This window comes from Sebastes fasciatus, chromosome 5 (genome assembly GCF_043250625.1).
Source record: "Sebastes fasciatus isolate fSebFas1 chromosome 5, fSebFas1.pri, whole genome shotgun sequence".
NCBI lineage: Eukaryota > Metazoa > Chordata > Actinopteri > Perciformes > Sebastidae > Sebastes > Sebastes fasciatus.
This window is the reverse complement of record NC_133799.1, coordinates 19,756,535-19,782,650: the sequence shown is the minus strand read 5'-3', so window position 1 is coordinate 19,782,650 and position 26,116 is coordinate 19,756,535. Positions and strand designations below refer to the sequence as shown.

The following is a 26,116-nucleotide window of genomic DNA, read 5'->3' as shown; positions in this document are numbered from 1 at the left end:
AAAGGGAAATGACACGTCAAGTGACAGAAGTCTAACAAATTACATAACAGCAGGGGTGCAGTTTCTCTTGAAATCTCTTTTCCCGTTCCACCCCTCTCTTGTAGAAGGTGTCTTACCTTTCTACGCACCTGTTGCTCTTTGGCCGAGTGGATCTTGACATGTTTGCGTAGGGAGCTGGGATCTGTGTAGCGCTTGGTACAGCCGGGGATCTGACATGCGTATGGTTTCTACAAGCAGAGAGAAAAATATATTTCACATCATGTTAAAGTGTGCAATGACATTTAAATTCACTTTATTGTTTAAGGACAGAGACACAAGAAAAACAGTTGGGCAGTTATTCAAGAAGATATGACAGAAATTAGGGTGTGAGTAAGCAAAATATATGCACAGTAAGTTTGAAATCTGTTGAAGTAAAGGCAAAGTTAAAGTCCTACCTTTCAGCTGAGAATGACAGAATTTGAAGTAAGAGGAAGAGGTAAAAAGCATGAAAAAGAAAAAAGAAAAGATCCGTTATATAATATTTCAATACGAATTTATCTCCCTGTAGTGTTTTTATTCAGGACTTTAAAGCTGTTCTTTGTTCTGTTTCACTTGCTGTTATGTACCCCCTCTCTTGGTACTGACAATATCAATGCAGCATGATTAATATAAATACTTGAAAATGTGTGTAAAACAGTCATCTAATATTGAAGAAATAGAGTAGGACATGGTTAGTTGTTTCTTGCACGATTAAGGAAATAGGACTGTGGTGGAAAATTTTCTACAATGGATATTGGGGACCAATAAAGGGTTGGTAGTGTTACTCTACACCTTCAGTCTATACTGTAAGTCAGTGTTTATGCTGACATACAGACTGGTTATAAGGAGGGAGATGTCAGATTAGAGTAACAGACATCTGTAAAACGACTGCACTGTCAAGGAGTTTCCTCATCATTTCACGTTCTTCTCATTAACCAAGCAAATACAGCATGTAGCTAGCTGATTGAGGGATTTTTCCCCTCACGGCAATTTTTTTTGTTTTTCATCCTCAGGAATATAAGTTGGCCATTAAAGTGTAAGGGGATACACGTCTTTATTAGCTCTGCCTCCATACCTCGACCTTCTCTGTAAATAAGCCATTGTTATTGCAAGGCGCTTACAGTGCCACTCATCTCCGCCATGTTTGTTTTGCCAAGCAACGCACCCAATACAGCGCAGAACCTTGAGTAAAGAAATCAAGCGTAACTTCTGTGTAGAATAAATACCATTAAAGCTTGAAAATGATTTTCCCTCAAAGTGTTTTTGGCAGGGGAAGGCAGCTGGGCAGGCACGGCGAACGCGGGGTGTTAATGTGAAGCCATAAGCATCGGGGTCCCAGATTAGCTGTATCGTTCGCCCTACTGTGGAAAGAGTGGGTGGTGAAGAAAATCCTTAACTGATAGAATAACACAAGTCCGCAATCAAAACTCCGTTTAAGTAAAGGTTCTGAGTGATTTACTATTACGTCTACCGAAAGCATTGGTGGCTGGCCAATACAGGAACGAACACAGGGGGGACATATACTGGAAATATGAATATCTTAAAAAAAATACTGTTTAAATGAATTTCTCTTTCAATTAGAGTTTTGCAGAAAGTGGTGAATTTGAACGTTTATTGATTAAAAAAAATTCTCACTGTGTGCCACTACAGCTCTCTTTCTACTTAAGAAAAGAGAGTAAATGTACATACGGGATCTAATCGAGGGTGTCGTATGTTGCTCAGTTTGTAAAGACCTCTGAGACAAATTTGTGAACTTGGCGTATATCAATAAAAGTGAATTGACTTGACTGAATATGGCTCCATGTAAGCAGAGCATATAGATTATTTTCAATGTCGATTAATCTGTTGCTTATTTTCTCGAATAATTGATTAGTTGTTTGGTCTATGAAATATCAGAAAATGGTGGAAAAAATGTCGATCAGTGTTTCCTAAAGCCCAAGATGACGTCCTCAAATGTCTTGTTTTTTCCGCAACTCAAAGATATTCAGTTTATTGTCATAGAGTAAAGAAACCAGAAAATATTCACATTTAAGAAGCTGGAATCAGAGAATTTGGACTTTTTTTTTTCTTAAAAAATGACTGAAACTGATTAATCGAATATCAAAATAATCCCCGATTACTTTAATAATTGACAACTAATCGTTTAATCAAATAATTGTTGCATCTCTAATATATGCATCTTCATATAAACACAGGCTTCACTAACTTAGAAAATGTATGTAATATTTTTGAAAGTCTCCTACAAAGACCGATCCAAAATAATATCCTCTATTTCCTTGTACATGTATACCTTTAAAGGACCGATCACAGATTATTTTCAACTAACATTTAATAATCTCAGACATGTAGATATTGACATAAAATAGTTTCTAAGAGTAGAAAATACTTTAAAATGTAGGGGAGAAAATTGTAAAGTTAAAAGTCTGGGAAACAACAAATACCTCAATTTGAACGTAATTTGAGCAAAACAAGTTATTTACACCCCAGCGGCGTTGGCGTGCAGATGGTGATAAAGTGAGGTATTGGTGTGGTTACTGAGACATGACGAGTGGCAGCGATGGCTGACTCAACCTTTCCCTCCCTTTATACAGGTCAGAGAAACAGGCGAAGCTCTGTGTGAGCTCGCAGCTCCAATCCAAGTCTGTTATGGCCCGAGCTGCGACTCGGCCTAATGGTACTGATCATTTAATGATCTGTGGCTTGTCACTGCCAGCGCAGAGAGAGTGAGAATGCCACACTTCGCTCTGACTGACAGCAAATTAAAGTCTAACACTGTCAAGACGTGGAAAGAGGTATTCAAACTTGGACAGCAGTGCAGTTTTTAATGTTGGGTGTAAAAGTGAAGGAGGGTATGAGCACACACCAGACACATTCGCTGAGCGGACATTCGTTGCTAGTTATTCGACAACTAATATTTTAATTTAGCATATAATCTTATCCCTGAATGGATCTGGTAGAAACTAAATGCAGCTTGTATCCATATTATGCAAACATTTACAGTTCATAACTTCATGCAGCCATGCCCTCTGCAACACAGCGACCGACCACCCAGACTACTTTAACTGTTGGCCTGAGACAGGTTAAACATTAATCTACTCTGATGAAACGTTGTGAGGTGAGACAGAGCAGAGACTTAGTTTCTGACCGTGTCCAGGTGAGTGCGCTGATGCTTGGCGCGGTCGCTGGAGTTGCTGAAAGCTTTCTGGCAGCCGGGGTGCTGGCACAGGTACGGCTTCTCTCCTGTGTGGCTCCTCAGGTGGATCTTCAGGTTTTCCAGACGTGAAAACGCTTTGTTACAGCCCTCGAACTGCGGAGAAGGGAAGACGGCACACAGCTGTCACAGCTGACGCAGGAATGCATGCATACACAGATGCACGCACAAAGACGACCACTGTCAGGCACGTATGCACAGGACCACACAAGGAAATAAACAAACGCCCACATGCACAGATATACATGAAGAAGCACACCCACACCCACAAACACACACAGAAAAAAAGAAATCAATCAGAGTAAAGCTGGCATATTCTGGTAAAATGTGGGCTCTGTATATGTGCACTTCTGTGAATCAGAAAGAAGCTGTCCCACTCGTTCCCTCAGTCCCTTGATCACTTGCACAGCTGGAGGAGTTCACTCTACACCACAAGTTCATCCCCAGCTATGGAAAAGTGAGAGATGCTTAAGAACATGGGTGGTAAAATCGCAAGCATTTTTTCCATGGCTCTTGAATTACGTTGCCAATCCAGGGACCTTTGTTGAAAACCACTTGAAAGACAGTGGCATGCGTGACAGTACACCTGCCTCAAGGCTGCCGCTGCATCTAAATTGCAAGGGGAAACTGGAGTGGTGCTGTACTGCAACGGTTAATGGGCTGTAATGCATAGCATGAGATAAGTGTTCTGCTGTGTATAGTGGGTTAGACTGACAAGTGACAGTGACTGTAAACAGACTCATATCCGACACAGCTCGGCCCATTTGATCCAAACCACTCAGCCAATGAACACCACAGATTTGTTAACACGTGAATGATTCATGAGGCTTCTCACATATCCACTCCTGCTCTTAAGCAGAAAACACGGCTGATTGGTTGATGAGGCGGTCCATGTCAAGACCCCCTACAGGGGCTGCTGTGTAAAGAGTCACAAACTGTATGGGTGCACAGTAGTATGGGAAGCATAGCTCAATGTTACTCATGTCTACCTAGGGTTAATCTCATTTAGGTATTCAGCAGCACCTGGACATCAATATACTGAGACTGTCACAGGGCACAATAGGAGCAGGTGAAGAGCTCATGGTAGCATCCTTCTTCTGTACAGACACCTGCCTGTCACCCTATAAGGACTTCAGAAGCTTGGCTTGTATGACTTGTACATAACAAGAAAGGGGCACAGGACAGGTGGATGCATGAAGGTGGAGACAAAAGAAGTAAATTAAAGCAACTATTAGCCCCTTTTAACCAAAATGTTGGACTGATGACAGATTAAAAAATGACGGTTTTATTCATTCTATGTCAAGACTCTAATAAAAGATTGCTGCAGTCCTAAAACCCGGAAATGAGATGGCATTTTAGCACTTCCAGTTCCCTCGTCTGGAAGTCAATGGGTTTTTTGAATGGGTTTTTAGTTCGATGCCTGAAATAAGGTCTGTGGTTAACACAAGCTGAAGAGATTTTAACGTTTTGTTCTACAATATAAAATATGTCAGTAAATATCACACTTGTGAATTTTGAAGCTTTTATATATATTAAAAAAGGCGGTTGCTAACAAGTGGCTAAATGAGACTACTCTACGTCATCACGGCCGACTCGTTCGTCTTCACAGCCTCCTTGTGTATACTCGCGTTCATGCGACCTTGGTGTAGTTTGTTTATAGCCTAACGTTAGCTTTCTACTTTTAGCAAATGTATTTACGCTTCAAAAATCATAAAAGTGGTGTTCATTTATATGGATTATTTTACGGAACAAAATGTGTAATTGTCATAAACGTTTGTTTGCCACAGAGCTTATTTTCTGCAATAATCCAAAACCCAATGGAAAAATACCTTTAGCTTTTTGTCAAGGGAACCCGTGCGATTCTAACTTCCGGGCTGGCCTACAAAAATACGTCATCCCTGCACCTCTCTATACAAGGTTTAAAACACAGAGAAACTTGGAGCCAGGAAGGCATTCAGTCTGATAAAAACATGGTGCAACTACTCCGAATTTAAACTCTTAATTTTCCCCTTAAATGTCAGACAATATCTCCTAAAATAACAGCTTCCCCACTCTTAAATCTTAGCCAAAACCAATTTCTTGCAAAGGGCTAAGCTGACCTCAGTGCAAATGCAACTTCACTGACAAACTGTTGGGAGGCGCTGCGGACTCTACTGTCCATTGTAGCCTGACCTTTAGCGAAGCCCGCTGACAACAGGTCGGGTTACGGCTAAGGAGAGAGTGACACCATTCTTCTAATAGGCCTTCAGCTTCATCTAGGCTCAGTACTCATCCCTGGTCTCCTTCATTCACTCACACAGCACAGGCAGGGCCTTCTATTCACTGAGGCTCCATTTAATATAGGCGAAACCTAAGCCAGACATGGTAGAGCCGTGTTGGGTGACCAGGCTGATCTGTGGGTGCATGTGCCTGTGTGGATCAGTAAGGGAGTCTTAATCTGCCCAATTATGGCTACACGACGCACAGCTCCTGAAGTTTGTAAGACCTTTGAGACGATGAGTTTGGAAACAAAAGCATCCTTTCAACATGATCAGACGGATGCTTTTTTTTCTCACTGTCAGATTTACAAACTTAAATTTAAAATCGGAAATAAACAGGAATAATGATCCAACTTTACTCTTAAACCTGTTTTTTAAATGATATTTACTCATTAAGTCACATTTTTCAGTGATTTCTGTTATACTGTTGCTCATAATTTAACTCTAATTTAGCAGGAAAATCAATATTCAGAAAGACCGTTAAACACTAACAATATAAACTGAGCTTATGAAGTTGATTTTACTGAAAACAAAACTGTGCAAGCATATGTGCACCAAGATATACTGTAGGATGTGAGCTTACTAATGCCTGAGAGAGAGAACAAAACTTGTATCATTAATGCCAATACATTGGCCGAGTTTATAAGCCAAACTTCTCAAAAGCATCATTATTAGGAAAAGCATCATCATAAAATTAGCAACGTTTGTGAGCAATGTAATTTGAATTAATAAAAAATCTGACATGTTTTTTATACTCAGTGGTATGACACATTTATATCTGTAATTAAAAAGGAGGTTCAATACAACACCCTATGTACAAGACAAGATCTAATCAGCTATGTTTGGACCTGTGTACTGTGTGGTGTGGCTAAAGCTGAGAAGAGAAATGCATACAAAAAGATATCACCGTCAACATGACTGACTTCTTGTCCAGACAGCAACATAAGAGTCACAATGAGGCACAGGACAGGACTGCAATTTAGTATGAATAAAATATTTCACACACACATTCTGTCCAGGCTTCAGCATATAATCATGGAAAATGTCTTTAAGAGTTCACATCGCACAGTGTTGTACGGGCGGAAATATATTATTCTAAAGTCATGCCAATCAAACGTTTCGGATGGAAACGGGAGACGCGGCGAGGGTGGGAAAGTTTAATAAAAATCTCAGTGCAGAGGAACATCCACAGTGCCGTACCAGTCATGACAGACGCGGTCCATGCTGACTGCTGAAATGCGGCGCCGAGCATTGGAGTTTGGAAAACAAACACGGCTCTTATTGACGTGCCAAATGTGTGTATTTATGTATAAGGGAATAATCACTCTTTCATTGCTTTCTTTTCCGCAATACAAATTTGAAGCTAAATTATAGTTACGGGTCCGTGGAGGAAACCGTGTTAATCGTGTAGAGCGTATTATTACTCTGGAAGCTGGACTAGCAGGGAGACGGCTGAGAATGAGGTTTTCCTGCCTGCTGGGAAACCAATAGGCACTGCCACCCCTAGGCATGGACATAACCCAGAACCCTGCATGAAACATTTTATGCTCCAGTAAGAGGTTTTAGCGTGGCCAATCTGATGGTTAAAATGACTTCTTTCACTGAGTTCATGGACTGTCAAAAACCTAATTAGGTTTGGATATTTGGGGCATGCAGTGCTGTGCCGTTAAATCCAGTATTGCTCCTGTTATTGAGGTAAAGTGTTTTAACAGTACTGATGTGGGCAGGATGTAGTCTTATTTTGGTAAAAAGGGAACTATGGCAATTATACATCCTAGGTTATGGGTTTGATTCCAACTAGATTGGCTAAAGTTAAAAATATAATGATGATAAAAGCCTCTAAAAATAATATCTGCATGTTAAAAAGGCATAAATGTCAGTAGGTTCCCTATAGCGTACGTGAGGAGTTGCCAAAAATATAAACTGTTTAGAAAGAACTGAACACAGGTACAAGTGGTATAAACATGGAGTTGTGGTGGCCGAGGCTTCTGACACAGGATTGATTTTGATATTATCTATGAAAACAGTTTAGACAGCGCTAATCACATTAATTGCTTTAAACATGTTTACTTTTCCTCTCTTAAACCTCCGTCTAAGGTAAACCGGCAGATCACCACACGAGCGGAGCGGCGCTGGCAGCGTGGAGGGATTTGAGCCCTGTTTGACACCGTCTCACTCTTGAGTAGGGGGGTTCAGTGGCTCGGTAAACATTCAGGATGACGGCGGGGTCTTGACGTGGCTGAAGGGGGCGAGATCGGGGTTGAAAGGGTGGACAGGCAGCTGATCACAACAGACAGATTATGGGCCCAGCATGCAGGCTAGTGGAGGTGCGGCAGGCCTGAGGCCTTCATGGGAAATGACTCCTGACTGGCAGGGAAAAGGCCAAACAGTGTATGGGCTAAAAGGCAGCAGTGTGCGGCTCTCTCCTCACATGCGGCGGCTCATTAGCAACCTGCAGGAGCTGTGGATGATGGAAACAAACCAGCCGTTATGGAGGGGTGTCAGGAGGAAATATGGCTGCTGACATGTAGAGCAAAAAACTGATTAAAAGCTTTAATGAATGGCATAGGAAGAGAATCAGACGTAAGGTAGAGGTTCTTCTCTTTGGAAAAAAAACTCTTGCAGCCAAGGTCACCTACAGGAGTCATTTTTCCCCAAGAATAAGCACCAGGATTTTCTCCTCCGACAGTCAAGCTTATCTGGGGTTGCTATAGATGCGAGTGAATCTCCTTCAACATTAATACATCCCTCTGGCCACTGACTAATGATGGGATTCAACTGTGAAATCATTTTTTTAATACCAGAATCGATATATTTGCTTCATTTGAGTATATGTGGAGGTAGAAGAAAGTTACCGCTTTTATTGTTGTAGTCTGACAAACGTGACGTCATATCCGTTCTGTATCCGTCAACTAAAACAAACTGCAGCTGGCCGCAGCGAGCCAAAACGAAAAAGTCAAAAACGGCGGAGGGTTGGTGGGGATACGAACTGCACCCTCACATTTTAAATCAAAAGTGGTAAACACTACACATACAGTAAAGGCACACATTGCCAGGAAAAGCAAAGCTGGACATCATGGCTAAAGCTGCATGCTAACTCTGTCATGGACAAACGTTATCGTATTGCGGGAACGTGCAGTTAAGCCAGCCGTCACTCTCATCTCTGTGGTCAAATCGGCCGACGCTACAACTGTGGAGCACCCATATACTGACATTTATGTTAAACGCATTCAAACGGCCCCGATGGAGCTGACCATGGATGTATAAAGAGAACGGAGCTGACGGCAGAACTAGCGACGGACTTGGCGCAGTTAGCTGAAGTATACACTTGTGACTACGTCTGGTTTTCAAAATAAGGTGTTAACAAAGGGAACTTTATATACAAAATAAATATATGGAAATAAGATTGATTAGATTATATTCACCAGATTATAAAACATTTCATGTCCCTTATACTGTAAATTAAAAAGAAAATCCTACTAATTTGTGAGGGAAATTTGTATTTAATTTGTATTCTTTGATTTTTGGGTTACTGGAAAAATGTTTTTATAAATAATTCCTGACAATGACTGATATAATTGACTTCAGGACATCTCTAACTACATACATGCTGAAAATCAAACATTTTTACTGTATTAATTTAGATATTTTTCCAAAGTAAAAGTCCCTAGAAGTGTATGAGTCAACTTTTCCCCCATGGTCTAGTGTTAAAAAAAACAAACAATTTTTTTTAATATTATATTGATTAATTTATATTGAATCGCAATACTTTTAAAATCACAGTATTTAAAAAATGCAATACATATCGAATTGGCACCCAAGTATCGTGATAGTATCAAATCGGAAGATAGGCGTATCTTCCCAGCCCTTCTAACTAGCATGAAATTCACTATTACTCATGTTCAGAGGGGCCCCCCCATAAAAGCGAAAGGTTCTCAGAGCCTAAAAGCCTCCACTAATTCTTCACTGTGATTAGTTATACCTAATACATCCAGCTCCTTTACTGCGAAGCCAGGCAGACACGATGAAGGGCAACAAGTATTGGTGGCAAAAGAAACCACTGCCAAATAAAACACGTTATAAAGTGCCAATGCTCAAAAGCAGCCTGTATAACTTTATAAGTATGTAAAAAGGGGTTTGGGGGAATGAGTTGGTTTATCACAAGGTGTCTTTCTCTGCCCTGACCAACGAGGAAAACCACCAACACTTCAGGATCTGTTCGGAGGGGAGGCTGTGGAGCAGAGTGCCCCGGCTGCGGATGGGAGGAACATGTGCATTTAATCTGCCTGCTTCCAAATGCCCTGTGGCAACCACAGCAAAGAGCAGAAAAACGTAAATGGATGAAATTATATCCATATGATTCAACGAGACAGCTAAGGAGAGGCAGGTTTCTCATGCGCTTCGTCAGGATACTAAATTAAACACAGCTTGGCTAAAACATTCGCATTACATAGTTTACACATATCATTTCCACTGCGGAGCGGGACCCTTTTAGCAGCCAGCCTCATCTGTTGCGAATGGGGTTTTAATTTGAATCAAAAGATAGCGGCGGAGTTTTGTTTTTTCTCAAAGCAGGACAGATATGAATTCACACACATTTGCTTTGATTCTCCTTGAAACGTCTTTTCTCCACCCCGCCTCCTACACTTTGCGTAATTTTTGGGAAGCCATGATTTATGAATGGTGAGGTATGAGTACACACAGCAAATGAGTTAAAGCGAGGGAGTGTTGTCCAGATGCGAATGAACAAGCGAGGCAGAGCAAGAGCCGATAAATTGGTGGGGGGAAGTAGTCATGTAAATGACTGAAGAAATTGTTCTTAACAACCATTTTGCACTCATGCCTGAATAGTTTGGGGGCCAGATTAAAAACTATGTGGATGGCACAACAGGAAGCATTCGTATGATGACTAAATGAGGCTGCTCACATAATGAGCCTGGCCAGCTGTTTTGTTCCTACTCACAGACTGTTTGCTGGAGATTGAGGAGGAAGTGCAGTGATGGATCTGAACCCCTGTTCCTGCGGTGGAGGCCTGGCACAGTGTGAGCCTGGCTGCACAACAGCATGGTGAGGCTTCATGGAAGCACTTAACCTGCTGTGATTCAGAGGCCTTCATTCAAATGTCTACCAGCTCTGCAGACCTGCATCAGATTAGAGAGCTAAGATGTGATTTCCTCTTAAACCAGGCAGCCTGGGGTTTACCGGTTCACCAGGTTGAAGGGAAAAAGGAAAACAGGGTCACGTTCTCAAAGAGATGAAGCGGACTGACAGGGAAAAGGATATGTCTTGTGTGTTATCATGCAGCGTTAGCAGAGAACCAAACCGACTTCCAGCTTGATTCCTCTGTTGCCTCAACATATTAAATTTTCCTTCTGGGCAAAGGGTGTCAAGAAATGATTTTCACACAGACATACTTTACATTCGACTGTATGAACAGGGGTCAGCTGTACAGCTCTCTTGACTCTAACAAACATTGGATCACGTTTCTGATCGCATTCATATCAATGCTTCTCAGTGAGAGAGGACACGCAACAAAACCAGAATTACAACAGCAGATTGCACAATAGATGCTTTTAAGCCTTTTTCAGACATGGACTCTGTCACATTGCTGGCTTCATCTATCTGACAACTATCGTAATAGTTTTTTGGCATTTGGACACGCTGCAGGTCTCCATAATGGCTCTTTTCAAACATGACAGGACTGTAGTGTTTACAGATATTTGGCCCATGGTACACAAGCTTCCTTTTGTTTTTACCAGCTGCCCAGAGATACATTTACAAATCAATTTCATGATTAATTAGACAAGATATTTAGAATTATGCTGCCTAGTTTATACAGTCCCATAGCACCCATGAAGAAACAAGTTAGGTTACAACTCCCATTCCATTCCTATGCGTTCACAAGTATAAAGGAAAAAATAAAATATTAATAAAAATAAAAAGTTGTCTGATGATTAATATGATTTGCACGTTTTTTTTTCCTCTTTAGCCCTGCACCACGAGGGGAAATAAAACAATGAAAAACAAATGTTTTATTGGTCATCTGCTGTGATAAAAATCTCACAACTTAAAAATTGGCTTATTGACACAATCGCATGCAGTGATTTTATTTCTTTGACCAGAGGAAGGTATTATTAAATTACTTTACTTTAATTTACTAATTTAGTGTTTCTTTTAATTTAACCTTGTGCTGTTGCTTTTTGTGGATGTGACAATATTTGTTTGTTTGTTAATTTACACATATAACAAATTTAAAAAGATACAATATATAATATGCAAAGGTATGTGAAGGAGAATTGCCTAAAAACCCTCCAGGGGCTTGAAAAGTGTCATTCTCCAGGCGGCATATTACAGGAAATAATTACAGTAATGTAATATACACAATTTGTCTATCTATCAAAATTTTAGACATAGTAATATCCAATTTTGATTCATGTCTGAGGTGTTATGGAAATGGTTTTGGGTCCGGCATAGTAAGATTGCAGCCATGCGTTTCACAGAAGTGTTCTGTGTTCTTTCCAGAGCCTAAATTGCCGTCATATTTAAGGTGTTAGGTGGACATCTGAAAGGGAGTTTTTATATTCCCTTGTAGTACTTGAAAATTGAAAGAAGAAAAGATTTATTGTACAGTAAGGGTTGAATATTGGTTAAATAACCACTGGATATGAGAGGGATTTGAGGAGACACATGATCCTGTGAACTCCCATTCAGTGAAAGGCTTCTAAAAGAGCCATCCCACTGTGTCTCGTGACAGTGTTTATTCTCTCAAACCAATCCTAACCATTTATAATGGCTAATTAGAGTGCAACACAAAGCTTCCAGTGCCACAGCCATTAGTAACCATCAAGGCATTAATTATAAACCCATTGACGAAATCCGAACCCACCATGAAAAAGGCAGACTGGGCGTTACGCAATGAAAATCCTAAACATGATCTGTGTTCCGAGCCGGCGCCTGGACTGATGTTACTGGCAGTCAATGCAGGATCCAGTTTGACGGGCCCATGAGCTACGGCGTCCTCTGACACCCGGGCTTCAATCTGTCCAGCACCTTTCACTCACACCTGCCTCTATTCTCACACTCGCTTTCTCTCTGTGTCTCTCTTCTCTCTTCTACCCCTCCTCTTGCTCCAGCCCTACAATGGGGTGTTATATACCTCAACCTGCTCCATGACTCCATTTCATATCGGTGCTATTGGGGGATGATAGACACCAATTCAGCGACAGCCAGTAATGACAATAACGTTATATTTAATTGATCCACTTAATCGCTCTTTTGTTAGACTATCAGACAAATACTGTACAGTCCAACGCGATGATTGGCCTGTGATCTGAAATGATCTTTTTATTGGATCATCACTATCATCCATGATTTTCTCTGACTTTGTCTGTCAGTCTGTCTAGCATTGTAACTTTTGTATTCAAGTATTCACTATGGACAATCATGTGATTAATCGCGATTAAATATTTTAATTGATTTACAGCCCTAGTAATAATATGTTTGAAGCTGCACAGTTACATGCTGTCTGCTCTAAATCACAAGAAAGGAAAGAGCTCTTTACTTTCTCATGCCTTGTCTACTTCTACTGTAATGTCCTTCATTTCCCAGAGTGAAAATCGTCCAAATGAAAAGAAAATGTGTCACATTATTCACTCAAAATGCAACATGTCTTGTGATTGCATTTTATATTGGTCTATTGAGGCTGCTGGCAATGGGGAAATTGGCATCTTTGGACATTGCCACAGGTCTGGAAAGATGCCCTTTGCTCTGACAACAACTCCTGACATAAACCATGCACGCCTTAGAAATAAAAAACTAAATCCATCACTGAACCACAGTATCAATCCAGAAAACTAAAGTGTAATGCCAGTAGCTGATTTCTAATGGCGTGAAAGTGTTTGAGTGTGGATTCTGGGTGTGATCAGAGACTATTTCATGCTAATGTAAACAATTTTATTTTTCAGTTACTGCAAACGGAGACACTTCTGTCTTCTGCATTCCAGTTTTGTGATTTCAGATGATGGTGAATGTATTTTCCAATCTTGCCTAGTGGCTTTAAATTCTTCTGTGACATAATGAATACCACAGTTGAAGTCACAGTGTTCCTGTATCATAGCGACTTGTTAGGTAAAGAAATAAAAGCCCTTCTCCCTTTTTGGCAAACCATTCGTTGTCCACACAAGGCGAGAGTTGACACAGCTGTCTAAAGACCTACTGTAGCATACACTGGGCGACTCTATAACTCTGACGTGACAACAAATAAACACTGCAGAAGCCCTGCGAGTTGCCAAGTCAAATACCTTGATGCCAGAAGCACTATAGTATTCAGACAGAAAACATGCCAGCAAAATTAAACAATAGGTCAACATGGCATTGTGATCAACACCAGCATAAGGGTGTAGGGGAAGAGAGTGCGTTTATGCAACCCTCTGGAGGGGGACCAGACCACAAAGCCTTCTGGGTAAAAAAGCAGCTGCCCAAGAAATGTGGTGCAACGGTGCCCCTAGATTAGATTTGTTCACTCCTCAGCAATGCCAAGGTTGTGTTCTTTTCTGCTCTCTGTGGGTTTCAGGGTCCAGTTTCCAGTTATGTGGATATGGCTGGTTGCAATATATCAGACTGCGCTTGATATTCAGTGTGTCAAGTCAAATCACGCCTCAGGCGTTCTCGGCACATCACCATTCATTCACGTTTCAATAAATCAATTCACCACATGTCGGTATATAGTTCTCTATTCATATTCAATAATTCAGTCCACACTAACATGCCTGTGCCCACTGTCCTATAGGAAAACACATTTATTTGAGTACAAAACCACTCCCCATTCCTGTGCTATTACGATGGACTGGAGCAACCAGCCAACGGCAGAAATCCCTAGGTCCCACTATTCACTGGGATTCTTCGGTAAATGTTTTCATATTTATGGAATATTTCCTTCAAATTTCTCATCAGACATATGTTTGTGCTAGCCGTAAGATGAGCCCCAGCCTGGTACTCGCACACAATATGCCTGTAAAGAGTGCAGGAACATTACAATACATCATTTTCCCCATATACAATATGCATTTCCTGGCTGTACGTTAAATCATGCATAACCTGATCTAAATTTCTTGGCTGTATTCCTTTCAGAATAAAATTGGCATACTGATGTTTTGTTTGCTTTGCCCCTGTATGATCTAAATGACAGCTGCTACGTGACACAGTATGAAAGATCGCCGTTATGGGAAACTGGAAGAACAGAGGAAAAACAAAAGGATATGCTTGGACTTAAAGGCTTCTTACTTCTACTGTAATGCTGCCCAAATAACTGAACCAATCTGGTTCTAAACCCTGCATAAACCTTTTTACATCGATGTTAAACCAATTCCAAAGCTGAACATACTGAATGCGAAACAGATGTTTTTAGAAGTGAACAGAAAGCGAGAGGGCTTCTTTCTGGAGACAGTTAAAGTTCATTGGGGTGTAAACCTCTACGGGGGAGAGGTAAATCCCAATTTAAATATCGGAGTGTTTGTAGTGCCAGTTCTGCTGGGTCACACAATCATAAAATAGGATAGTAAGAAATTGGATCATTCTGTGTATCGTGTCCTTATATGTCCCTCTGCAAAAGATTTTTGGGTCCTGTTTCTCTGTCTCTCTCTAACCCCCCTCCCTTCTCATTATCAATCATTATAGTAGATGTGGTTTTGGTAAAGACTCACTGTTTTGAGATATGTGCCATTTAATGCCACAATCCACGCCTAAATATTCTACTTGGATCTTTCCATTTGGATCTCTCTTCACTCTCTGGTGGGCATTTGAAAACAAACTGAAGGTCTTGACAGTGTAAACACACACGGGTCTCTTGTAACAAACACTCTGAGTTGTGTACGCAACGGCTGTGCTAACGCTTCAAAAATGCTCTCAAGTCCGCATTCAGTGCATACCAAATCACTTGTCATGCATAATGCCTTGTGATGAATTCTGGGCAATAATGTCGTATTTTTGGGATGACATCAGTGGAGCTGGATTGCTTGTGTGGCTCCGTTTCTTCCAGCCTTCACTTCTTTTCTCAAACATTCAAATTAAACCCGGCACACTAACCACAGAACACCGCAGTGCATAATTTAAACTTGACACCCTAAACGTAAACACGTCTCTCGCTACATAATTTATCCATACTCCTCTTAGTGTTTATTTTGCACGGTAGCAACTCATATATATTAGCTGCAGGTCTAGCCTAGTCTGGTGTGGTGCGGTGTGGGTCTGGCTGGGTGGAGGGATACTGTCGTCTTGGGTTGTGGCGTGGCCCTGAGGCAGAAGTGGTCCTGATGTGTATAAATGTCCTTCTTGTTTGCTTGTTTGGTGGGCGATGTGAAGGCAGCCGGTGATGTAGATGTTGTAGTTGCTCTGGACTCGGTTTTATGCAGTGCCCTCTGCCACACTGACAAGTCAGCAAAAAACAAACATCTGGATGCTTGACCAGTTCGGTGGGTATGTTTGCGGAGTGGCTGCTGTGGCACAAAATGTGCTTTGGTACAAAACGAGGCCAGTGTGTGAATGTGAGGAGTGGGAGAGGATGGTAGCCTCGGAGGAGAAAGGACCTGTTATGTCTTCGCCCCGTAATATGCCACAAATATACTTTGGCTATAATTATCTGTTTGACTGTAGCAAAGAAATAGTTAAGCACGCCTCCACAATGCACTTGATCCATGACGGTATACAGCCAAAAAGCATTAGTATTGAGGACTAACAACCAGGGAAAACTTTAAGAGTCTAGAAGGGAGTCTCTAAAAAGGCCCATGATCTAAGAAAGAGATCCCATGACTCTTCTCCATCCATCCTCCCTCTCTGTGCTGCATAAACCGGTTTGCATCCCTGCACCAGCCCCCTGAACACAACGAAAACTCAGAACACCCACCCCAGCTTCTTCTATCCGATGTATTAGTAAACTGATCTGGCTCAGTAGAGAGGTTAAACTGATTAAGGGTTTGGATGGGACACAATTATGACACAATCTCTGTGCAGCGTATAACCAGCCCCAGCCCTGCGTCTTCAGGTTTCCGATACCAGAGCGTGATTAAATGTTGAGGAAATGGGGAAACTCAAAATATTGCATTCCAGACAAATGCAATTAGAGTGTATCACATGTAGTAAATCCTGCATGCTTTGATACCTGGTTATGAGGTTGAAGGCAAGGTAGATGTAGCTTTTATAACTTGAGTTCATTGTAGCAGTGTGGAATATTTTCAAGAAATGCTCCACTGCTTATATAGTGCATGTTATATCAGTATTGTATGCTGTATTTCTAAAAACGTCACAATCACCCAGCACATACGCCGAAAAACGTTCTCCTGCATCCTCACATGGGTGCCCATAATGCACGTGCATTAGTGTCCACCTTTAGCTCTGCCTGGCAGTTGCTTGATCCCAGCTAAATTTACTAGGCTAAAAGTTATCATGCTAACATTTTTGTTGTAGCAAATTATGATTTATAATTATAATCCAGTTGCAGAACATCTGCACCAGCAGCTCCAGACCTGCAGTTTTAGACATGTCAACTTGTGACACTTTTTGGCACACGTTAGCCTGTCTTGTGCAATAAGTTGCTCTGCAAAGAACTAACATACATGTTGTACTTACAGGAAATCCTAATTTTGACACTCCAATGAAAACATAAAACATGTTGACATGTTGATAGACATTATACTGACTGAGAGAGCGACTGAAACTTTAACACCGAGTTAAAAATGTAAAACTTTTGAGATTTTCAATCTTAAAAAAAATAAAAAAAATAAGAACAAATACTAGAACCATCCTTAATTCAGATCTATATGATGAGATAGTGGGAGAGAAGGAGAGGAGTACTGGACTACATTACTGCAAAAGATTGACTGGAAAACTTCTTTCGGCCTGACAAGAAGTTGGCCTGACCCACTCGACAAGGAAAACAAGCAAGATCCATCTATCCAGGGCTTTCATTCGCATGCCAAAACATCAGTCGCAGAGCCCCTCCGCCAGCAGTTTCATCATACGAATATCACATATGGACAGTGTTGTGTTACTATTAGCATGACGAGCGGACTGCCAAGCGGCACAGCAGACCTGACAGGAAGACAGAGGATAACCACAGGATGGGGTTATGGGTTTGTAGAAATAAATTAGACTATCTAGCTACCTGACGAACTCATTTGCCTGGGGAATGACTGACAAAGTTCATTCTGGAAATGATTTAATGGGTAGCAGAGGCACGGGACCTTCAGATAAAGTGTTAGAAGTTGATCTCCGCCAGGTCTTTATTTGGACCTGATTAGGTCTTTGCATTTGTGCCAACTTAACAGACTTTAGGAGCTCTGTTTCCTAAGCATGCAGTTACTCCTGACATGCTGAATCAATGCCCTTTCTCGCCTATTGACCCTGATTACTTTCAATGAGCCATATACAATACAGACCTCCTCTCACAGTACGCTGGAGTGAATGTGTGTGTGTGTGTGTGTGTGTGTGTGTGAACAGCCCGAGCAACCAGTTAGCCTGGCTGATCCTCAATATTTTGTGTTGGGAATTTGGTTTTCAGAAGAGCTGCAAAAGTTAACGTTAAGTGCTAACGCAAATTCATTTTAACGCCACTAATTTTCATTACCGCAACTTGCGAATTTTAGGTTGTAGCGGGCTCAGTTTTAAAGTTAGACTGAAGATACTGGTATCATATGAAACTAGAAAACCATGGTGCCCACCTTGTCATACTAGCTGGTCGCGAAGGAGGCTAAATAGCGCTCCAAACTTACGCTAAATTTTGGCGAGAAAAAACTGGCAAAGGGGTCCCTTGACCTTTTTATGATAATCACATGCAGTTTTGGGCAAGTTATAGTCAAGTCAGTACACTGACACACTGACAGCTGTTGTTGCCTGTTGGGCACGAGATTGCCATGTTATGATTTGAAACATATTTTTTTGTGATAAATGTAGTACCTGTGAGGGTTTCTGTTTTGTGTTGTTAATTGATTTCCAATAATAAATATATACATTCATTTGCATAAAGTATTAAATATTTGACAAATCTTCCTTTAAGGTACATTTTGAACAGATAAAAAATGTGCGATTAATCACGATTAACTATGGACAATCATACGATTAATAATCACGAATATCTCAATTGATTGAAAGCCCTAGTTTTAAATCCACTGAAGAATTACATGCTACTTTAAAGATTGAGAAAAATCAACATTTTGTTTTCTTAGTTCCTGAAAAGCCAATATTTTGCAGTAATAGTTATATAGAGTGTATGTATGAGCCTCTTTAAATAGGCTCTTTAGGATCTTATATAGTGAACCGAGCTCAATACATTTTCACTACAGGTAGTTTTGGGTCTCGGCGGTTCAGAAGCTGGACTCTGAGATTGTGGCCTCTAAGTTGTCCAGACAGGCCAGAGTGTCAGAGGCTCATACGGGTACAAACACATTAATATCAACGTCACTCGCCACCCGCACCCAGTGCCCAGACAGCTCCAGTTTCAGGCGGCATTCAGAGGAAAAGTCGGGTCATGTGCTGAACCTCAGTTTTAATTAGCTAATGGCACTCCCTGTTTCATCTCCTGATTGCTCACAAAAGACTCCATTTACCCCTGAAAACACACGCCATCTTGGCACCGGCCCGCGCTCAATGTCTCAACGTCTGCTGCCGAGGGATTTCGCCACTCTCCTCCAAAAATCAGTCTAGTAAATCTAAATATATATGTTTGCTGGTTTCACACCAGTGAAAAAAAAAAAAGAGGAAATTCCATGATCCACGCTTTTTTTCCAACGGGCCTCAACATCCAACTTTCCTTCAACAAGTGGTTTGACTGAGCGTGTCAGTGAGTGTTTTGGTGTTTGTCTGCATGCGCGCACATGTGTATGTGTTTGGACGCGGTCCCATTAAGCAGCTAATGCTGGCTGCTTTTTATCATTGCGAAATGGGCGGGTGGCTTTCTGTCTCGCCTTTGGCTCTAAAATACGAGTAACACTAAAGTATGTTAATCTACCCTTTTATGGAGGAATTTGCTTTTGCTTTTAAATAATTTGTCAATTGCATCACACTAACGGTATGAACCCCCCCGAAATTAGGAACTTTAATCAAATAGCAAAAGAAAGCGATACTGTAAAGTACCATGAACATCACCTCTTTACTTAATGAGATATAAATCACCATTAAGATCACCTTACTTTACTCACATAAAACTTAATAAGCATGACTATTCAGCCAGGTGCAAATATAAAATTTTAAATGAGGCTTTAATATTGTATCCAAGCCAAAGCTGTCTTAACAACACTACCTTTGCCTTCTACAGTACATAATTCACCCAAACTGTGCTTAAAAATACTGCATTTCTCCAAAGATTCTCACTTTGAAAGCGTAACCAAACCACTGAATCATGTTTCCTTGAATTCTTTATCCCACAACAACATAACTCCCTCTCATAACAGTAAAAGCATACTATTATTTTGAATAGTACCAAAAGAAATTGACCAAAAAGGCTATGCCAAAGACACCGAAAAAAGTGCACAAGGCTGTACTCCTGCCTGAAGTCACTCTGCCATGTAAACGCTCTGTCCTCTCCACTCAGAGAGCTTGACCTTCATAGCTCACAGACCAGTCCTCAGACACTTCAAATCCGCTGGGCCGGCCTCTGACAAAGCAGAACAATATCAAAGTCTGGGACCACGTCAGGGCTACTCTTGCTGGATATATTTTTAATATTTATGCAGACACAGGAAAAAATGTAATAAACTAAAACAACAAGTGAATTAGGCATGAAACACAACAGGATATTGCAGAGAGATTATGTTGTTTCCTCGTCGCCCGTGTGTCCTGCAGTGCTTTCCTACCCTACACAACACCCTGGGGCTGGCTTTAATTGGAGGGGAAAGGGAACCAAACATATTTTGTTTAAAAAGGGAGCCGAATTTTTTAAGAGCCGCAAACTCACCCATCTACATTAGGAAGGAACTGACTTTTTTTTTAAATGCAGAATTTCCTAAAATATTAGCCAGGTACAGACTGTGACAGGCTCATGCAGGGGTCGAGGTACGACTTGTGATAATGACTTTTTCCTGCCAAGACGCAGCATGAAGCAAATGCTGTGCAGCTGTATGAAGAAAACGAGATACAGTATATATATAAAGAGAGAAGGAGAGAGGGAGAAAGAGGAGAAAGATGTGTTATGTTTGGATGTGAGGAGAGCCCTGTTTCATGAGCGACTGTTGGAATCTGCTGCTGGAAAGATAATAAAGGGATTAGCTCTGGTTTTTCTGCAGCGTTTGGTCCTAAAACAGAATGTCTCATCTGCTTCCTCTATACGAATTGCTCAAATTCTTGAATGCCTTTGTCTATTGCATGAGCACAACAAACACAAGAGGCATCAGTGCTAGTGGCCAAAAAGCACACAGACAAAAAAAATAAGGATTTGGGATGGACACAACTAAAACACATGAGCATGCCCTTTTAAACGCACACAGAGACACTAGGTTTCCTGTAAGTATATAGCACTTTCTTAAATCCGTATAGACTATATACAAACACAGTTACAAATACACACAGTGTGTTTATTTTCTCTGGCCCTCCAAGTTTATCTGCTGAAGTCCCAGATCAACATACATTCAATCCCTGCTGATTAGATGTGTTGATTCAAGCTTGAAAACATTTCACATTTCTGTTTATGTTCTGTCGGAAAAGCAGGAGTGTTACAACCCAACGTACTGTACGTGGAATCAATACTTCCTATTGTGAGAGTCGATGGAAACAATATCCCCATTTTCACATTACTGCACGGCTGTGAATACATCGTGTCCGTGTGTGTGTGTGCTTGAAATGAGGGTGATCGGGAGGTTAGGGTGTGTGGCGGAGTTTCACAGAGCCTCATGTCCGCAGACAGAATCCAGCGGCTCGTCCACACTGAGCCGAATTGTTCCAGTGCTCACATATGGTAAACATCTCCAAAAACACACACATGCACACACCTTCACCGTGACACATTCATACATACACCTATACCGTATACACATTCACTCAGTGTCTATTTACTTTGTGTCACCCAAATGTGACGACAGCTCTTATGACTAAAGACGCTCCAAAGAGCAGCAACAACAACAACGACCACAACAAAAAAAAGACGGATAAAAGCCTTTAATACAACACACTCCTGGAGCATAATTAACAGCTGGGGAGCGTTCAATGGAGCAAATTACTTCCAAATTTTTAGCTCACGCTGAGCCAAGGAAACAGAAACACTAATACCCTGGAGTGACGCAAAGCAGTGAGAACAGCAGCACCAGTTGGGTTTGTGTCTTTTTGGCTTCAATCAGCTCAGTTGTGCACTAACAAGTATCAGAATTAGTGAGAATCAACATGAATTTCTTATCCAACTCCACAGAAAACTGCCATAAAATACAACTTTTCTATTAACAGACCCTCACTTCAGCTAATTTTACAAGCCACTGTTACTTAGAAAAATAAACAAGATTTTTTTTTCTTTTCGGCCTGGAGATAAAACAGGTGCTGTAGCTATATTGCAGACTCAGTTTTTCAATAATTAGGATTTGGATGTGTTCCTGAACTTGAAGAGGACCACTTCTGACAGGGGCTTTAGGTGAAGCCGTGAATTGAGCAAGACTAGCAAATGTTACCGACTATCCCTCTGTGGCTCCCTTCTCCAGACTACTACATTTCTCCTCATGTTTGGCTTGGATATGAAGCCAACTCGCTTAATACTTGTGGGACAGCTAAACATTTAAAGCTCCCATTTAAAAGGATCAAGTGTAGGCATTGTTTGGTTATGTTAACCATATGTGTTGGCTTTTCATGATCTGAATCCCGTCTCAAAAAACAGAGTGCTCGTGAAAATAAACATGGCTTCGCCCTACACAAATTGTGGACTAATTGTGTATTTGGACTAAATCATTCTTAAGGTTGGAGGGCTTTTTCCATTTGCTAAGGGACGCGGGGGAGTGACAGCTTGACATTGATTAGTGTGTTGACTTGTGGAATTGGAGCCTTACCTGTAAAGAATACAACCACAAATCTATTTATACTGACAAGGTAGAGCTGCTCTTACAGCAGCTCACATCTTCAGAGGAAAAAAACGTTTTTACCTGTTCCACTAAAAATACAGGAATTATAATCATAAATGTTTCTCAACCAAAACAAAATAAAGGTTTCTGTTGAAAAGTAATCAGCAGTGAAGCAAGTCCAGTCTTGTTTTTGGACACAATAGATGTGTATCTTGTTGAGGAAAAATCATCTTGAGGGACTGTATTACTTTGTGAAATATGTGCTTGTGTTTAATTCAAACAAAAAGAACATTTTTTAACAGATGGTTGCAATTATGGGAAAAACTAGACTCATATTAAATCAATAAATACAACGTAATACTTTCAAAAAGAAGGAAAGATTAGTAAAAATAAGACAGCTGACTCTGAGGGGATTTTAAATACTGGATATACAGTATATGTTGTGAATATGACTAACGACTGTTTTTTTTCTGTTTGGCAACTGTTGGGTGGATAATTTGACAGGATTATGATGACTCACCATACACTTGTTCGGTTTCTCTCCGGAGTGGACCCTCATGTGAATGAGCAGCTTGTAGCGGGCGTTGAAGGGCTTGTAGCGGCGAATGCAGCCGGCCCAGAAGCACGTGAAGTCCTCTCCTTTGCGTTGGTCGATGTGGACCTTCTCAATGTGCCTCACAAGCTCCTCCTGCTGCTCGTACGCAGCACTGCAGTCAATCCAGCGACACACCTGCTTATCGACCAGTGCTCCTCCTCCGACTTCTTCCCGCTCTGGGGCTGTGTGCGACCCAGGAGGGCCTCCAGAGGTCGGTTTGAGTCCCAGGGAGGAGGTTGGTGCTGTTTGCTGGCTCTGGTGGTGCAGCAGGCCCCCAGGACTGGGACCCGCGTATTGGTGCAGGTGGTAGGGCGGAGGCATAGCAGGACGAGAGGGGTGGTGCGGCTGACGAAGGTGCCCGCTACGACCACTCAAGTGATGGTGATGATAGTGGTGCTGAAAGAGTTCGTCTTCGCTAGGAGAAAACTCATCCAGGGGCTCCTGTTTGAGGGTAGCCCCTGATCTTTGGCCCCCGTCAAGGAGAGCCCCAGCTTCAGGCCCCGAATGCAGCATCCCAGACATCAGGGCCCCACTCATCAGTAGCCCCAACCCGTCCGAGCCTCCTCCTCCTCCTCCCACACCTCCCCCGGCTGTTCCTCCAGCCCCACGCCCCTGCAGCATGGAGCCCCGCTCCTCACACAGCCCCTGGCTCTGCCCTTGGCCCTGCTCCTGCTCCACCGATGACACTGAAGAGGAGGACGATGAGGAAGAGGAGGAGGAAAGGGACAGCAGGCAGGTGGCAGGTGATGAAAGCTGACAGCTCTCCTGTAGCGAGGCCTGCTGGGGGCTGCCGTGAGGTGGGGGCCTCTGGGGGGCTTCCCGTGAGTAGGAGTTGGAGGGTGGGGATGTAGAGGAGGAGGAGGAAGAGGAGGAGAAGCCGGCACTGCTGGCGTGGCTGGGCGAGAGATTATTGCGGAAACCGTTGACGCAGGCAACCATCGACATCTGGGAGGAGGAGCAGATGATGGCGGTAATATTGATTTCCTCGGAAGCAGCGCCAGTAGCCGATGGGGAACCTGTGGAAGCAACGCTGCCGGCAGCGGCGTTGGACTGTGAGGCCAGGGACAGACAGCGTCTCCTCAGACTGCTAGCACTGAGCAGCCGCGCTGAATGACGGGAGCCAGTTGGGGACAAAGCCAGCGGGGAGGAGCCATCTTCATTATTAAACGGTTGCACTGCGTTCCCTGACACAGCAATACCTACACCGCTCATTGTGCATACGCCACTACCGTTGTTGCTAACATGCGGCGCTCCAACTATCTCGTCCCTTGTCATCCCCAAGACTTGGCCTGCCCTACAGTTCTGAAACCCGGCCAGAGACGTACTATGGACCCCGGACGCTGTGTTGGAGATCTTGTAGCCCATTGAGTTCTCTTGTTTGATCGGGTAAGGGAGAGACGAGCGAGCCCCGTTGGCACTGCCGCAGCCTAGGCCGGGTGAGGCCCCCGGCAGGGTCCTCTGGAAGGCAGAGGAGGATCTGTAAGGAGAAAAACACACAAAGAGGAATATGAGCGCTATTAGCTCACAGGCTGATGACAGATACTAGCTGGTTCATCCTTCCCACCAGCAGCACTGTCAGAGTTTAGCCTCTCACTCACCCCTCCTCCTCCAATCATTCTCTCAGTTTACATAAAAATCATGTCACCCTAAATGAGTCCCACTGACCTAAAATATTTTTCATTCACCGTAAACGACCTTATCGAACGAACAAACATTAACATTGTGTAGGATTCAGTGACATAAGGTGATGCTGGACACCAGGTAGGATCCACTGCTGATGATTCAGAGTGTTTTTTATGAATAAATGAAACAGGATCTCCTGGTAGTGAGAGGATATGAATGGGCATTTATGACTAAGAATAGAGAGAGGGGGAGGGACGGATGGCTACTGAGACCGAGAGGCCACTGGCTAGTGTGTCCAGCTGACAGGCTTTGATGACACAAAGGGGTTAAACCCAACCCAACATTGGGGATAAATAGGGAGTCACCTGTTTTGGTGGCATAATTGCAGCCTATGAAGGGTCACCGTTTACAATACTGTGTATTATGGTGGGAATCTTTGCCCTGCTGAATGGGGAACCCAGGTCAGATTACTCCATGCGTTGCTGTGATCTCCTACATAATCATTCCTGTCATTTGGCTCATTATAGATTTTGTCCAAAGCCCCTGAGTGATGTGAGAAGAGCTCTCTTTTCTCCGGGCTGTCTCATGAAGGAATCGTCTTTGTCCCTTCCACTGAGCACGCTGGGGGAAAAACAGAGCTAACGCTAGCTAGGATTGGAGAGAGCCACTGGCAGACTTTGTCATCGTTGTTGTTAATAAAGACTTGAACCCCCCCACCACCCCCACTCTCTCTCTTTCTATTCAGGAGCACCATTTCCTGTTTGGCTATAGTGAAAATATTGAAAGACAATATGAATGGCTGTCCAGAAGCACTTTGGTCGGATGAGGAGGGGAAAGAAGGGACAAACCCCACAGCAGAAAACTTTACTGGAAATTCTTTCTGACCAAACCAACAGTAGTCAAAGATTGCACAACAGAAGAATCGCATTAGTGTAACATAAATGTTGTACTTTGGACCCCATCGGTGTGTTTTACGAGACTGGGTAAAGCTTTCCAGCTACATATGTGTACATCTGGTTCAAAATAGCAAAGATAATGAAAAACACATTGTACCTGCATAATGTTAGTAATGCTATACCCAACAGGAAACATTCAAAACTGGAGCAGGAACAAAATTATTATAAAACGGCAATGATAGTGACAGTTTACCTGGTGTCTTGATGAGGGCCGTCCTGCAGAGTGAGGTCGGGTGCAGGTCTGTCGCAGTGGAGGCTCTGGGTGTAAAGCCCCCCTAAATGACCCCCCACCAGCAGCGGCAAGCTCTGCCCACATCGCATCAGGGTGCCCTCAGCGTCACCCAGCTCAGTGTCTAAATCCTTCTCTGAGCAGTAAGCACCATTCACTGAAAGAAGAGCAGAAGAAATATCACTAAACTGGCTAAATCCTC

The 26,116-nt window shown here is 42.3% G+C and overlaps 1 protein-coding gene across 6 annotated transcripts in view; it reads right to left on the bottom strand.

Moving 5' to 3' along the window:
- Positions 1–26,116, bottom strand: part of glis1b (GLIS family zinc finger 1b) — an 86,060-nt gene that overhangs the window by 21,232 nt on the left and 38,712 nt on the right. For 5 of the 6 annotated variants that reach the window (XM_074635603.1, XM_074635606.1, XM_074635604.1 and 2 more), the window contains 4 exons: positions 25,879–26,071; positions 23,032–24,583; positions 3,164–3,325; positions 117–227 (listed from right to left, as the gene is read on the bottom strand). In XM_074635603.1, coding sequence (XP_074491704.1) covers positions 117–227; positions 3,164–3,325; positions 23,032–24,583; positions 25,879–26,071 — 2,018 coding nt within the window. The remainder of the gene's footprint in view (positions 1–116; positions 228–3,163; positions 3,326–23,031; positions 24,584–25,878; positions 26,072–26,116) is intronic. The other variant, XM_074635607.1, reaches the window with a different exon arrangement.